The following is a 16,397-nucleotide window of genomic DNA, read 5'->3' as shown; positions in this document are numbered from 1 at the left end:
AATTGAGTTACGCATTTTTAATCAAAAATAGAATTGAAGGGACATCAAACGAATAGCAAACGAGCATTCACCTGTGATTTATATACGACGTATCCAATTCTAGGGACGTATTTCTCTACTTTCGTATGCAATACCCAATTGTGTGTATATATCGAGTTTGAACAACAGGAGATGAAAGTAGTCAAAGGGCAAAACGCCGGCTGAACGACATGGGCGCCGAGACGACCCAAAAGTGCTGGGTTTGAGACGACATGAGTCGGGCTATTTCGTCAAAGCACAAACACCAATGGCTATTGTCTAACTAAAGCCGTTAACAAATCAAGAGAAAGAAGATGAGGGGGAAAGGAGGGGGGGGGGGGGGGGGGTGTTCTGCAAAATGTCAAAGTCAACAAGCCATTGTCTCTGCACGTGTCAAATTCTGGTTAAACTGACCCAAATTTCTGATTTTCTTCTGCGTTGACTTTCCTACCATGAAGAAAAGAAGTCTACCATACGATTCTAATTATTAAGAAAAGAATAGGCAGCCATCTCTAGCGATGAATCAAGTGATAAAGAACACCCGACGTCAAATATTATGTTCAATTTTGTTTTTTAAAATATTGTATGACATATAAAAGAGCAATCTTAAGCCAACAAAACTTCTCGTTTTAAGAGGGTTGGAGGAACGTCTTTCGTATATTGTTTTGCTCTTGCTGCAAAGAAGCTGTTTCTACAACCCATGAGAAACAACATTTCCGTCTTGATTCATCGCTAATCAATCTATATATTAACTTTGTCTTTTAATGGTCTCTTTTTCACCTGAATTTTGTGGGTATGGTTTTTAACTTCACATTGAGGGTCCTTTTCAAATTTCAATGGAGTTGTTAATGTTGTCTATGTTATTAGTGACAATTGCAGCTACTGTTTTACTGAGGTTCAACCATTTTTATGTCCCCTTGCACCCCTTTTTCTACTCAAAACAGTGCCTTCTGTCTCTCACCAGCTCTCGTCCTTCGGCAGCCACGAGAAGCTGGTCGTAGGCTGAGTTTCCTTATGTCATGGTAAATAATAATCCCACCAAATTAACCCACGATTAAGCATGTTAGGTTAATGTTTTAGGGTAAAGTTTTTGTGCAGGTACGGAAGTCCGAGCAAAAAAGCATGCATGCAACAGACACGGATCGACAACCATGAAAATCTGACGGAAAGAATTGAGGAGGTTTTCGATAGAAACAAATCAACGTGTATTTTCTTTTGTGCCTTTCCACTTTTTGCCTCAACTTATTTACTTTTGGCCTCAGCACATTCCCCTTGGTTCTATATTTTTATATGAACGCCATCGACAACGATGCTTCGAAGTTCGAATTTACAAACTATATAGTCCAAAGGTTTATTTGTATTTTACTCATCTAATTGGGACCATTGGGACCATGAAACTATTTCTTGATGGGAAAGCAAGGTCTTAGTTCGATGTGAATGCAGGTGAACACTATCACGTGCTCGGGATTTTGAGGCGTGACAGAAAAACTAGCAATACATTGCAACTAATTTTTAAGTGCAGAACATATGAATTGACTAATCCCAGCTGCAACAAACCTACTTTTCTCTTTTTTGCACAAAGTACTAAATGTTGTAGTGTAAATTCATGAGAAGTGGAAAATTATGGTCTGTCCAAATCATCCTCCGCAACTGAAGGAAGCATGCATGCGTCCTTGTCTAATTATTTTTTTAATTCTTTACATTTGGTCATAATCCCGATTAAACTAGTTAACTTTATAACCATTAAGTTGTGGCTTAATTCTCTCATGCATGTCCGGAGTCCATGAACATATATATACGTTTCTCTCAAAGCCTCAAAGTATAGCATATCTAATATATCTAGGAGTTACGGTTTCACTTTCCTTGGTGAGGGTTTAGGGTTAGGTCTTTATCTTGGGGCCCTTGTTTTAATTTCTAGTAAAATAGACAAGTCATGCAACCCACCACAACCTTCTTCTTTCTTCTTGCATAAGTCTCATCACTCACTGTCTCTCTATCTTGTCACAACAAATCGAAATATCCTTATATAGTTGCTGCTGCTTCTTCTCCATCTCAAGATCATCGTCATGTCGAGTATCATATATTCTGTTTTCTCGATCTTTCTTCTGTTTCTTTCCATGCATGAATGCCAGGCTCGCTATATCGTGCTTGTCCCTAAGGGTGTTGGAGCAACATTCCAACCTTCCAGCAAGGTTTGTTATTCTTGTGTTTCAATTAATAGGGGTCGTTTGAAAATAATTTCATATTTAGTTTTCACTTTGTTTGAAAACTGAAAACTTGTTTGGTAATGAAAACCAGAAATTGCAAATTACTTTTGTGAGTTCTCAAAATTTTGGCTTGAAATTGGTTCTGTTTTCAAATATTTGAAAAACTGAAACATTGTTTGGTGCAGTGAGTGCAATCACTAAACTAAAAACTAAAAATTGAAACTAAAATGGTTATCAAACGAGCTCTTAATATTTCCGCTAAGTTTATCTGTGAAAGTTCATAAACTAATGCATGCACTGTTAAATTTCAGGGTTTGTTGCTTGTGGAAAAGTTTAAAACACTTGGAATGGATTCCAGTAAAGGATTCGTTACGAAGGAAGATGATGAAGTTGAAAAGGTTCATGGTGGAGCAATCACTAGTACGACTACTCAAGACACAAATGAAACAAAGGACTCAAAGACTCCTCCTCCTCCTGTAAATGAAGTGAAGTACAATAGCAGAGGACAAAAATCAGGTGTTGTACCAGCTACTAAGCCTCTTGTTTCAGTTTCTTGGCCTGTACCGCGCAAGATTAATCGCGCCAAGAACCATGGAAAAACTAATCCCGGGATTTACTCAGATTATTCGAGACCAAGAACACGTCCTCCATCCCATAACTGAGCTTAAATTCTTTATGTAGTAACATTTTTTTTCCTTCTTCATCTATAAATATGAATATATCTTTATCTTTCATAAGAATATACATAAAGAAGGCGCTTAAAGTATCCTTGGAGTATACGATCTCTATATCTCCAAGGACTACTTTGTATCTAAATAGTACTCAGATCCAATTGAACATATTAATTATTCCTTGCTGAGATCTCCAGTTTTAATTGTAAACCTAGATATTAAGTATTAACTAATCAATGTATTATATATGATCGGTCGTCTTCTTGTCATTTCATTGATAGGGATGGAACATGCCGGAAGTGAGATTCTAGAGTCTCTTGGTCACATGGTGGGCTTGCTTAGAGCAACAAGTCCTACTACTAAAAAGGTAATCAAATTCACATAGGAGTCTAATCACTACTTGAGTTGATCTTCATTTTCTAGCTAGATGGGACCTCATTAGGACCAATCTTTTTCAATATGTCGAAACCTTGAGTTGATCTTGTTTGTATGCCTGAATTGTTGAATATGCGAGTTGGAACAAATAAATTGGATGTCGATAATGGTAGTTGCAATGTTGAGGTTTTACTGTAAAATAAATTGCTCATATGAGGAGTAGTTCAAATCCTTATAAACACATGCAAAGTCTCTTAGTTATCCGGTGTGAGATTCACACTCTCAACAACCGTCTTATGGATGAAACCCACGGGAAAAATGACAGGAATAATTAAACTGTCGGCGAGATTGAAAAAATCAAAGTTCTATATATAGAGGATTAGTTGAGAATGTTAATAATTGATCAACGTGTTTCGTATGCATATGTTGTATGTGTAGGAAGCAAGAAGGAGAGCTCTATCTGGTAAAGAAGCAGTAAATTACAACACTGATGACAAAGTAGACGATAATGTGGTGCATACAGATTACAACCCACCACATTCGACACCACCCATTCACAACAGAAAAACTTGATTATGACCGATCTGATCTAGGGGTTATACAAGTAGCTGTGGGCCTATGGCTACAAGAATATCTAGTGCAAACATATATTATATATAGAGACAACCATTTGGTTGCTAATCTGCTGTTATGTTTTCTCATATCAAAGGGTTCATCAGAGACCTCATCGGTTGTATTAATACAAAAGTAAGGACACTACCATATATCAATCAGGATAAATAACTATCAGAAGAATCAAGTAATTACCATCCACAACGCAAATTAAAGGAAGAAACGATTGGTTAATACGTCATAATTTCAATTGATATCCAGAAGGTAGGATGCACCACCAAAACAGAAATAAAGAAACAAATGAAAAGGCTAATTAAGTAGGAGTGAGAAAATTCCCATATTGCTGTGATCCACGTTGAAACAGAAAACCTCCAGGAGTCAACCCCGCCACGACGGCAGAAACCATCCCAAGCAACCACCCTATCACCACCGCCCCACACATCATCCTCACCCCAACACCTCCGTTACTCCCACCACTCTTCCTCTCTCCTTCTGACGCCGATGATGAAGATCTCTTCACATCAACTAACTTAGCAACTACTCCTCCATCAGTCTCTTCCTTCTCCTCCACGATCACTTGACTACGATTCTCACGACCAAACAAAACCACCGGCAGTTCCTTGTACTCTTCTTCTTGTATTTCTTCCTTTTCTTCATAACATCCTTCTAGGTCTTGGTACCGCTGCGGGGATGACAACCCATCGACTCCATCGTCTGCAGTGGCATCGCCGTCGTCATTCAAGCACGACTCGGTACAAGAACACGTCGAACCGACATCTTCATGATCATCACGCACGTGTTCACAATCCATGCCGGAAGAGGTTAAGCCCAAACTGTCTACCCACTCGGAAAGTATCTTCCCGAGTTCCTTGAGCCTCCGGGACATGTGTTCCAAGTGCTTGGGCTTCGACGGGCTAGACGCTTTCTCCGCCGACAGCATTTTCTCGAGAAAACTCAGCCTTTGCGCCATATCTAGGAAGTGATGAAGTTGGCATTCTGCCGCCAACTCTTCCGGTGGAAGAGCTAACACGCTTTCGAGATACGACTCCAGTTCTTTCAGTTTCTTCCGCAAAATTCTGTATGTCTTCGTCATCGTTGGTCTTCTGTGTGATCTGGGAGGGTTGTGGTTGTGATGGGAGAGGGTGGCGGTTTCCTTGAAAGCGATTTGGGTTTTGGTTGGGATTATATCGTGGGATGGGGCGGTTGAGGTTTTGGAGAAATTTTTAGTTGTGACGGGAACACAAGTGAAGTAGTGAGAAATTTTATTTTTTAAGTTATTAACTTTTTAGAATATATATCTCATAATTTGTATAGTGACACGTGGTGTACTACCCCGTATCCCAATCACACTGAAAAATCTATCGAGGTTTTGGGTAATGACCGACGTAGTTTTTACCTATTTGCACTAGCCCCCAACCCCACGTCCTTATTTGACTACTTCCCCTTTTGCGTTGACAGTTATACCTTTTTAAGTTTTTCCCCAAGCATTACAATCCAGCGATATTCTTCATTTACAGAAAGAAATTTAAGTTTGTGAGATTTTGACACTAATTTATTATGTTGACTTATAGTGTGGGTTAGGGCTAGTTTATTGATGTAAAAACTGTTTCTGATGTGCTTTAAGAATAATTAGTTATAAAATAAAACAGATAAACGTTTAATAACTTGTACTTCAAAAATGTTGTAAGTATGAAAAAAAGGTTGAAGTGTTTACTAAATTAATGTAAAAAGTGATATAATGTATTAATGACAAAAATGAACACAGTAATGAGAGTAATGATGACGACTGCGGTGGAGGTAGCGGTGGCGGTGGGGTGATGGTAGCGGCAATGGTAAGGGTGTGGTGGTAGCGTCAATAGTGGTGTGTGGTGGTTGAGGATGTTGTGCCTTGGCTGATTATCTTCACCAACATACAAACCCACAGTTGAATAGTTTAAAATACGAGAAATAAAGACACCGAGAAATTTACGAGGTTCGGCAAAAACCTGCCTACGTCCTCGGAGAGATATTGCTCTTCACTATGAGAAAAACAGTACAAGTTACACATGAGTTAAATCGACATAACCCAATCCCATATCCCTTGTACACCCACTCACAGAATTTTCCCAAGAGCCTCACTCTACCCCAAATAGTTCTTTCACAAGAGATATTTCACTCTAACTCTCTTGATTTCTCTCACCCGTGCCCATGATAGAGCCAAATGCTCTCACCATCTCTTTGGATGCTTTCCCTCTTCCAAACCTTCTCCCTCGGCAAGCATTTAAATAAAAATCAGCCCCTTTTCTTCTCCTCCTTTCTTCCACCTGAAAGCCAAATAATTATGGCTTTGAAAAAGCCACAAAACAAGGAACAAATCAAGCCACAAAATAAGGAACAAATCAAGCCACAAAACAAGGAAACATAATCCTCATCATGATGTTCCCTCATCAATATTGTTTTGTTTCCTAGCCTAATTTGGCCACTATCCAACAGAGGATGTAGAGGTAACAATTGTGGTAGGGCAACAATAGCCGTGGCAGTAAAAGTGGTGGTGCCAAATGGCAATAGTGGTGGTGTAAGGTTAATATTTGTAGTAATAGGTAGTGGCGATTACTTTGTTTAACAAGGAATAAAATGTATGTAAAAGGATAATAATGTCATTTTATTAAAAATTAGTTCTACCCGCTCCTCCCTTCTCTTTGGGCTTTTGCACTTAAAGGATAATAATGGCAAGGTCCTGTTTCGATCTAAATAAAACTGTCATAAAGCCCGGCCCAACTCTAAACCGGATCCAGTACAAAAGTGTCACGTGCGGCGCCGAAAGCCTCATCACGTGGGGTCAGAAACCGCACATGCCCACCTCCATTATTCGCCCACTCAAAGTCTGAAACCGACCCACGGAGTCAACAGTTCCCAGATTCTAATGTCCCCGTAAATTCGACATCTTACCATGCCCATTTCCGTCCATTCACCACACTCCATTACGCGGCGAGTCCCTCTTTATAAATGAGGATACTCTTGGAATTCTCTTTGTAAGAATCTTGAAGATCTTCTAATTACATTCATTCATCGTAAATTATGCGGTTAGAAATATAAATAATATCTTATGAAAATTGATTGTAAGATAATAAACAGAAATGATTGAAGGATCCCGAGATCCACACTGTATAAATGGTCAGATTTATGTATCAGAAAGTTAATAACTTGAAAAATAAAAAATTTCACTATTTACTTAAAAATATGTGATTTCCCATTCGTATTCTCGTCACAATTAAAAATTTCACCATTCCAAGTCACCATCATCCTCACACCAGCTGTTCTCGAACACGCGAAATTCCAGTTCTACCCTTCCCATTATCCTCTTCCCTTTTCAGTTTTTACCCATACCTCGTACTCCTCATGAATTTGTCGCCTTCCTCTTTTCCTCATCTTTTAATCTGCGTCTCTCAACGTCCACAGATCACAATCACATCGCAGATTGCTTCCAACTCGTTCGCTCCGACTCAGTGATTTTAGTACCGAGTTTGCTCAATCGAACACCATGAGCTGGCTCAGGAGGATCGAGCTCATCGAGCCCTACTACCGCCCGCCGCCGCCGTCGGCAGTTATTCTCCGGGAGACCTCCATTTTCGCCGCTCCCAAAACCCTGCATTGCCCTTTCCCTTCGTTTTTCGAACAGGTTGAGGAGGATTACGAGCTCGGATACGCGCTGGAGCTGTTGAGTCCGACCCCGATCAAAACGCCGTCGCTTCTTTCCTACGGGATGATTCAGCGAGTCGAGAGGCTCGGGGGTGAGCTGTTCCTGCAGAGCCTGAGCGACCGAGTCAGTGAGCTCGAGTCGCGGTTCGATCGGCTGGCGAAGGTGAAATTGGGCGGGGATCGGAAGTACACTTGGACGGCGGAGATCAAGGGGCCGGAGAAGCACGGGCTCGAGCGGAAGTACAAGTTGACGACGGAGATTAAGGAGGGGAAGCGTAAGAAGAAGGCGGCAGAGAAGGCGACTGAGAAGAAGTACAAATGGACGGCTGAGATTGAAGGGAAGGGAGAGATCTCGCGGAAGTACTCGTTCACGGCGTCGAATGGCGGTGATAGTGACAGTAGCGACACCAAGGAGAAAAAGGAGAAGAAGAAGACGAAGGGCAAGAATGGAAGCAAGAAGGAAAGGAAGGAAGAGAGCGACACGCGTCTGGTGGAGATTGAAGAGCTTGTTGATCATGGGGCTGTCGTTCTACGACAGGTAATTTGAAATTACACTTTAATCCATGCTTGAGCTGAATTTCTTACAGAAAAGTTTGATTTTTAATTTATTTTGTTCCATAAATGTTCATCCTTTGAGCTTAAACATAGTTTAGCTGGTGGATTACTAGTAGTAATGTGAGATTACATTTTAAACCAGGGATTAGTTCTTGAGGTGATTCAGTTGAATTTACATCGATATCGATATTCAATTGTTTATCTTGGTTCAGTGGAATACCATGTTTAGTTTGGTTTAGTTGATTGGCAATGCTAATGTGAACTCACATTGCGAAACCCCGGATTTGTTCATGAGTTGATTCAGTTAAAATTACATTGATTTGATTTGATTAGCTTGTTTAAGAGAAACTTCAAAGTTTTAATTACAAATGGTTTAATGTTGTGTTCCCGAATTGCTCTAGTATAATGAGGTATTGTATTTGTAGGCTTTTGCAAAGAGAGCTGGAGGCAGCAGAAATGTGAAGGGCAAGAGGAAGGAGTTGTCTCCTCAAGATGCAGCAATGATGATACAGATGACTTTCAGAGCTTATCTGATCCGCAGATCACAGGCTCTTAGGGCCCTTCGGGATCTCGCTGTTGCCAAGTCCAAGTTGAAGGAGCTCAGGGCACTGTTTAATAACTTCTCTTACCGCCGCCGTGTTGCCCATGATGCAGCAGAGCGTCAGAGGTTCACTGAAAGAATCATCGTCCTGCTCCTCACTGTTGATGCCATTGAGGTAACTTTGGTGACTTGTGTTTTGAATTTATATTTGTGACGCTTATGTTCGTGTATGATTCTCATAACTTGAATGTAAAATAGCTAGGCATTGTTGATACATGTGAGCATACAAACTCGTAATTTTAAACTAAATTTCGTTCTTGCTTGAATTTTGAAAGTAATGAAAATTATATCATGTCAGGTTACGTTATTGTTTGATCCCTATTGCCACCACTTGTTTGAGAACTTCATTCAGTAATTGAACTTTTATTTGGTCCAAAGGAGTGTATCAATGTCAGTCGGTTCCTTAATACTAAATGCTGCCCTACAATAATCAAGAAAGGCATTACCTGACATGAAACTGATCTACAATATGTTCTCTTAAACGACGTCAATTGATTTTTACTCTAAATACGAGAACAAAGTGTTACGAAACATCCTTTGATCTTCAGATGAAAATAGATCATCAGTTTCCGGAAGAGAGTACTATAGTTGACAGATCATGTTTCATGTTTTGCACAAATATGCATATTTGCACAGAAAGCTAAGAAAATTCTAATTTCGCTGACTGGCACACTAGGTTCCTTGTTTACCCTTATTTTTTTTTACTACCATGTCAAAGCAGTCATAAAGTTAATGAATTAACGGGTTTTTTGACAATTTGCATTGTATTTAGGGTGTCGATGTGATGGTGCGTTCAGCAAAGAGGTCAATGGTGGATGAACTTGAAGCGATGCTTGATGTGGTTGACCCTCAGCCTGCTGGTGCTGGAAAATCACTTTCCATGAAGAGGAGGACCTTCGATATGCCAGATGGTGTCATTCAGAGGGAAATCGCCGAAGGTGTGGCACAGGTTGTCCAAATGCTTGAACGCGAAGAGAACAGTTCTAATACCTTTGAGGCATGCTTGTGAGCGTACGGTAATACCACCGATCACCGCCATTTAGTGGTTTTTCTTGTTGTAGCTCTTGCTAGAGATATGTAGCCTAGCTGGGGAGTTTGAAGGGCTTGCTTCTTCTCATGAGTATCAAGTTAAAACCTGCATGATATTCTCCCAGTAGCAAGATGGTAGTCTGGTTCGCCTGCATTGTGCTTAGACTTGTATCGTCAATTCGCTGCGTTATATATTCAGTTTTCCAAGTCTAGATAATCCTTGTTTTGTGAACTACCTTTAATAACATGTTTGACAGAGCCTTGAACATATTCTTGCATGAAGTCTTTCCTTTTGCTCAACTTATTTTTATCATTGATATGTGGAAATCAGTCCGTAGGTTGGGAGAAATTTTTTATTGTAACGGGAACACGAGTGGTACATCACAGATTTTTGTGCAAGTGATGAGAAATTTTATTTTTTAACACACATATCCCATCATTTCTATAGTGACACGTGGTGTGCCATTTTGTGTGTCTGTCACACTGAAAAATCTCTCGTATGTTGGAGCTTTCCTCACCCGCACATTTTTTGACACGTGTGAACGGTTGTGATTAACTAAATCTCGACCTAGTAGCATTTCAGAATAGTCGAATCTAAAGGCCTCCCAGTACGACTGGAGAGAAACGATTTTGAAGAAATATACTACGTGTGCTCCAAAGAATTACGTAGAGTGGCCAATGGCCATGGGGTTAAGATAAGCGCCGTCGGCAGAGAAATCGGGCTGTGATTCCGAATTCCTTCTGCTCCATGTAAAGCATAAGACCTCACACAATAAAGCATAACAACAAAGTGTTAGGAAGTATCTGTTGATCGATCTTCGGAGGAAAAAGGATCGTCACTTTCCGGAATGGAGTACTAAACGTCTTGACAACCATTTTTACACAAGTATGCACATTCGCATAAACGGTAAGAAATTTAGGGTTTCACTGATTGACAAGTTAGAGCATATCTAATTTGTTGGGTAAGGGCTGGAGGCTAGAGGTGCAGTCTGGCTTCTCAAAACGATGATAATATTGCCTGCCAGTATTGTTTCGGCTCTAGTGGTGAAGGGCTAGAGGCTAAGATTCTAAATGGTGAGTGAGACCCACGATGTACATCGCTTGGGCTGGCGCTAGTTCGGCCTCGCAAGGTGCCTAGGCTTCAATTTGACTAGGGAAATTTGTTGGGTTAGAAGTTGTTTGTCAAAATTGGGGCAAGACTATCAGTTTGCTTAGGCCACAAGGCTCACATTAGGTTCCTTGTTTCTAATTTTATTTTACTACCATGAAAAAACAACCGTAAAGTTATTTGACAATTTGCATTGTATTAGGGTGCTCATGTAACGGTGCTCTCGGCAAAGAGGTCGACGTTTTTGATCCCCAGCCTCAGCCTGCCGGAAAATTAATCACTATCCGTGACGAAGAGAACCTTCGACATGCGGTCTCATGCAGAGGGAAATTGCTGAAGGTGTACGTAACACAGCTGCACAGGTTGTCCAAATGCTTGACCGCGAAGAGAACAGTTCTAATACTTTTGACGCATGCTTGCCCAAATGTAAGTACTATCCTTTAATTTACGTCTCTTCACATGATAAGAGAGCGAGTATCGCGGGCACGAGTATCACCCTATCACGCAAGAAAAGAGGAAGAGTTTCATAAACTCATTGCACGTGAGTTTCTCGCCTTAGTTAGGGACCTTTGAGGGTACAGACAGGCATGCATGACCAAGCTAAAAGCATGTAGCGTAGAACACCACATTTGGATTGTTCCAATGGAATTCGGTGGTTTTGGTTTGGAATAAGATGGAAGTTTGAATTTTGTAGAGGAAATTAAATACGTGTGCTCCACATTGTGCACGGTAGGCAAGGCATGGAGCTAAGCCCCCAGTTTAGGCCTATAACTTTGACCCAACTTTGTCTCCAAATTCAAAAACGCTACCAATCTCATGAAGAAAACGGTGTCATAAACTCGTAGGCATTGACAGATGAGTCGGTGTTTTTGATACAATGATATATTAGTTGTGAACTCGTCATTTTCGAGATTTTAACATAAGATCTTTAACTTATAAGTAAAGAAAAATACATTCAGACAAAAAAGTTCGGAGTTAGCATGGAAAATAAAACAACTTCACAAGGATAAAGTTGAGAATTGAAATTAACACGAAGAGAATTGAAATTAACATGAAGTCAAACTTTTGAGCACTTTACAAACTAGCTATTCATATAATGATATTTCTCTTCTCAATATTGAAAGAGAATGGTCATTACGTCAAATCCACCACCCTTTTTGACCCAGAAACAGAAAAAAAAAAACTTTCGAGCATTTTGTAGTGTTGTACCTGTCCCAAGATGTTCCATTAATACTCATAAAAGGAAGCTTTAGATTGCAAATGACCTCGCCGCATATTATACCAACCTTTTCTTGGAAAGCAATCGCCATGCCAATGTTGTAAACCAAACCTATTCATCAAGGTAACAAGACCAAACCTATTATTTTGATAGGGTGCAATTACTTGGATGTCACTCAACTGAAAGTAGATTATATTGTTAGGGTTTGTGAGGGTTATGTTGAGGGTTAGGTTGTAGGAGAGAGTATGGTTGACTTTGGTGTAATTGAATTGTCTAACGTCAGCACCGTCGACGGTGAATTCGGAGAATTTGTTCAACTTCGAATGACTTCTATTCATAGCAAGAACAAACATACAAGTAAACAACACAAATAGAAACAACAGCCCGCCACCACCAAATTCGGGGACTTTGTACAACTCCGTATGCCTTCTACTCATCACAAGAACAAACATACCAGCAAACAACACGAACAGAAATAGCTGCACGCCACCACCGGTATTCTCGATGTCTGGGCTTTCAGTTTCAGACATGGCTAAGAAATTGTTAGTGAATGGAAGAAAGGTCACAAAAAGTTCTAGGGTTTAGGGTTTGTATGTACAATCTTAGGGTTTATGTGGAAGAAAACCTGCTTAAAAGAGAAATGAAATGTATATTAACATGTCTATTATTCTTCTAAATGATATGATCAAGGCATAAACCCAGTTTATCGACGCACTCCAGCTCAAAAAGTGATGTTTCAAGTTTTTTTTTTTAATATTATCACACCTTCTGAGGTCTAATTTAGAAAATCAACTTTACTGAATGAGATGCCACGAAACAACGTAACAGTGTTCATAAAAATCTTTTTTCCTAATTTAACCGCAGTGTCGATAGGAAGACTTTTCTCATGATCGTTCATGGTGAACATGGGCTCAGCAGAACATTTTAATATTTTTAGCTTGAATTTCGGAAAACCTAGCCTCTTGTGTGTTCACATTTCATAGCATCTCGTTCCTGCAGCAACATATACCAAAATTATACTACTGTCTCAATTTTTGACCTCGATCTTGCAGTCGGTAAACAATCCATGCTTCGATATTGTTTTAGGTCAAATTTAAACACGCACACATACGAATATACGTTCAAAACTATTCCATTCAACAAATCTGGTAAAAAAGATGAAATGAATGTTAACAGAGTACATCATTAATAACATAAAATCTTTATATTCTATAACAAGCACTTTATATTTTGGGATAAATTACGGTTTGATCCCCTGAATTATCATTCCAATTGAAATTGACCCCCTAATTTTTTTTGTTTTGGTAAATTAACCCACTAAACTATTTAAAACCAGTCAATTAACCATTTGCCGTTAGATTGCAGAATCAATTCCGTCAAATTCAAGGGCAAATTAGTCATTTCATCATTAATTGTTACTTGTCAGCTATAATCATCAATAAAATTTTGACACATGGACACAAAATAATTCAAAAATATATAGCATAATGAGAAACATAAAAAACCAAACGTTTACATAATGACCATTCCATCAAATTCAAGGGCAAATTAGTCATTTCATCATTAATTGTTTCTTGTCAGCTATAATCATCAATAAAATTTTGACACATGGACACAAAATAATTCAAAAATATAGGCGTGTGATATTCACACACCCCATTTTACTTCTCACACATCCTTCTAATTTTTGGTCGTCGGATCGGATGAATTGAAGAAGATCAACGGGCAGAAATTAACAAGAAGTGTGTGAGAAGTAATTCAAGGTGTGTGGATAGCACACCCCAAAATATATAGCATAATGAGAAAACATAAAAAACCAAACGTTTACATAATGAACCATCTCATATTGTCATTACACATTATTTTGTTTTCACATGTCATAATTACATCGTTAGTTATAGTTGACAACTTGACAAGTAAAAATTGATGAATGAAAGACTAATTTTACTTTGAATTTGACAAAATAGTGGATGGAATCTATCGATAAGGGGTCAATTGACTTATTTCAAATAATTCAGGGGGTTAATTTACCAAAAAAATAGTTTAGGGATTCAATTTCAACTGGAGTAATAATTCAAGGAGTCAAATGACAATTTACGCTTATATTTTGTCAGCGTACTTTGTGAATTAAAATAAAATAGCTCCACATCAAAAGTTGTGTCACTAACTCATTGCCCAAGAAATTTTTAATTGTTACGAGAATAAAAGTGGTACACCAAGTGTTTTAATAGAAATGATGAGAAATTTTATTTTTTAAGTTATTAATTTTTTAGCACACATATCCCATCATTTGTATAGTGACATGTGGTGTACCACTCCGTGTATTGGTCACACTGAAAAATCTCCCTATTGCCCAACGAATGTAATCATTTACATAAATGATTCTCGTGATAATAGGGTATTTGGAAATTAGATTCCGTAGTAAAATAAAAAAAATAAACGTTTGAGGTGAAATTTGTTAGACATTAAATTGAAATTTTTGTTAAGTCTCGTCAATATGCAAGACTAAACTAGTCATTTAACCTCTGTTAACCCATTTAAGATAATGAGGTCGCAGTTGCATCAGTACTCGCCCGACCTCCTGTCACGGAGCTTCATTGGAGTGCCGAGCATGTGGCGGCGGAATCGCAGTGGAATTAACTAGAAAAGTAATTGTAGGTAGACTAAATTTATAAACTAAATAATGTGTCACCAATAATAAACTAGCATTTGTCTACATAATTTATGTGTATGAACATATTTTTTTTAGAGAATGAGAAGGGAAGAAAGAGAAAAAAAAAACGTGGAAGGAGTAAGAGGTTTTTATTTTTGGTTATTTTATTTTATTTTAATATTGAAGGTATTTTAACATTACCTATAGGTGAGACTTTAATAAAAAAAAGTAAAATTTAAACTTGTGAAATTACATTATTGCCCATCTTTTTTTTTTTTGTGTGATAAAAAACTAATTTGTCTTTTCACTTTCTTTTGGTTGACAAAAAAGATTTCATTAATTAGGAGAGACAAACACGTTAACTAATACTTAAGTAATAATCTAATCATCAACTTTCATGTTAATTAGTTTACAAAATTATGTTTACAAATTTAGTATTCATAACATTACTCTAACCGAAATGAGACCGTCGTTGAGCTAATAAGATGAACAGAAGAGGCGGGCGATTATTCGACTCTTTTGTTGCATTTGGCCGGGAGGTGTGGAAGAATGCGCCATTTCGGGACATGTTTTGCACTTGTTTGGTGCACTTTACATGTAACCTTTCGTGTCATAAAAGGGCACCATATAGTATATAGCATGCAGTCGTACCTAATTTATACTTTTGAAAGATATTGTATGTTTCTATCAAGTCACGCAATATGTGTTTAATTAGTCTGACTTTCTAATGGACTTTATTGGTTTTAATTATTGGTTACAATTAGGGTTTCCATTTTCTCAAACGCCATGCAATTTCAAACACCTTTTCATTGATTCTGGGTCACTGTTTGATCACTTTTCAACTTTCAACCAATTTACAGGCAATATCACCATAATCATTACCAAATTACCAAATTTCAAGATTTAACGTCATACTAAACAATGTAAGCTAACATCATATGTATCTAAATACTTCATTTTCACATATTGTCTCATAATATAATACTAACATTTGCCTACACACTTTGTGTGTATGAACATAGTTTTTCAGTAAATGAGAAGGAGAGAGGGAGAGAGGGAGAGAACATTAGATGTGACATCCCACATCGCGCAGGGAAGTGATCCTTATATATATATTCTCATCTCTACCTAGCACGAGGCATTTTGGGAGCTCACTGGCTTCGGGTTCCGTAGGAACTCCGAAGTTAAGTGAGAGGGGGGCTAGAGCAATCCCATAATGGGTGACCCACTGGGAAGTTGCTCGTGAGTTCCCAAAAACAAAACCGTGTGGGAATGGTAAGCCCAAAACGGACAATATCGTGCTACAGTGGTGGAGCGGGGCAGGGAAGTGATCCGTTCCGGGCCAGGATGTGACAATTTGGTATCAGAGCCTTACCCTGGTCGTGGTGTGCGACGAGGACGTCGGGCCCCTAAAGGGGGTGAATTGTGACATCCCACATCGCCCAGGAGAGTGATCCTTATATATATTCTCATCCCTACCTAGTACGAGGCCTTTTGAGAGCTCACTGGCTTCGGGTTCTGTAGGAACTCCGAAGTTAAGCGAGAGGGGGGGTTAGAGCAATCCCATGATGGGTGACCCACTGGGAAGTTGCTCGTGAGTTCCCAAAAACAAAATCGTAAGGGAATGGTAAGGTCAAAGTGGACAATATCGTGCTACGGTGGTGGAGTGGG

General features: G+C 39.0%; 2 protein-coding genes across 2 annotated transcripts; both read left to right on the top strand.

Annotated features, from left to right (window-relative positions):
* Positions 1–2,059: 2,059 nt before the first annotated feature.
* Positions 2,060–3,978, top strand: LOC137719483 (uncharacterized). Its single transcript, XM_068458524.1, has 4 exons — positions 2,060–2,210; positions 2,537–2,741; positions 3,178–3,263; positions 3,710–3,978. The coding sequence occupies exons 1-4, from the start codon at positions 2,085–2,087 to the stop codon at positions 3,842–3,844; spliced, it is 552 nt and encodes a 183-aa protein (XP_068314625.1). The 5' UTR covers positions 2,060–2,084; the 3' UTR covers positions 3,845–3,978.
* A 3,330-nt stretch (positions 3,979–7,308) lies between these two features.
* On the top strand, positions 7,309–10,014 carry LOC137719682 (BAG family molecular chaperone regulator 7-like). The gene is made up of 3 exons (XM_068458727.1): positions 7,309–8,099; positions 8,542–8,832; positions 9,490–10,014. The coding sequence occupies exons 1-3, from the start codon at positions 7,404–7,406 to the stop codon at positions 9,724–9,726; spliced, it is 1,224 nt and encodes a 407-aa protein (XP_068314828.1). The 5' UTR covers positions 7,309–7,403; the 3' UTR covers positions 9,727–10,014.
* The last annotated feature ends 6,383 nt before the right edge of the window (positions 10,015–16,397 follow it).

This window comes from Pyrus communis, chromosome 16, assembly GCF_963583255.1.
Source record: "Pyrus communis chromosome 16, drPyrComm1.1, whole genome shotgun sequence".
Classification (NCBI taxonomy): Eukaryota; Viridiplantae; Streptophyta; class Magnoliopsida; order Rosales; family Rosaceae; genus Pyrus; species Pyrus communis.
This window is presented reverse-complemented; position numbering and strand designations above follow the sequence as displayed.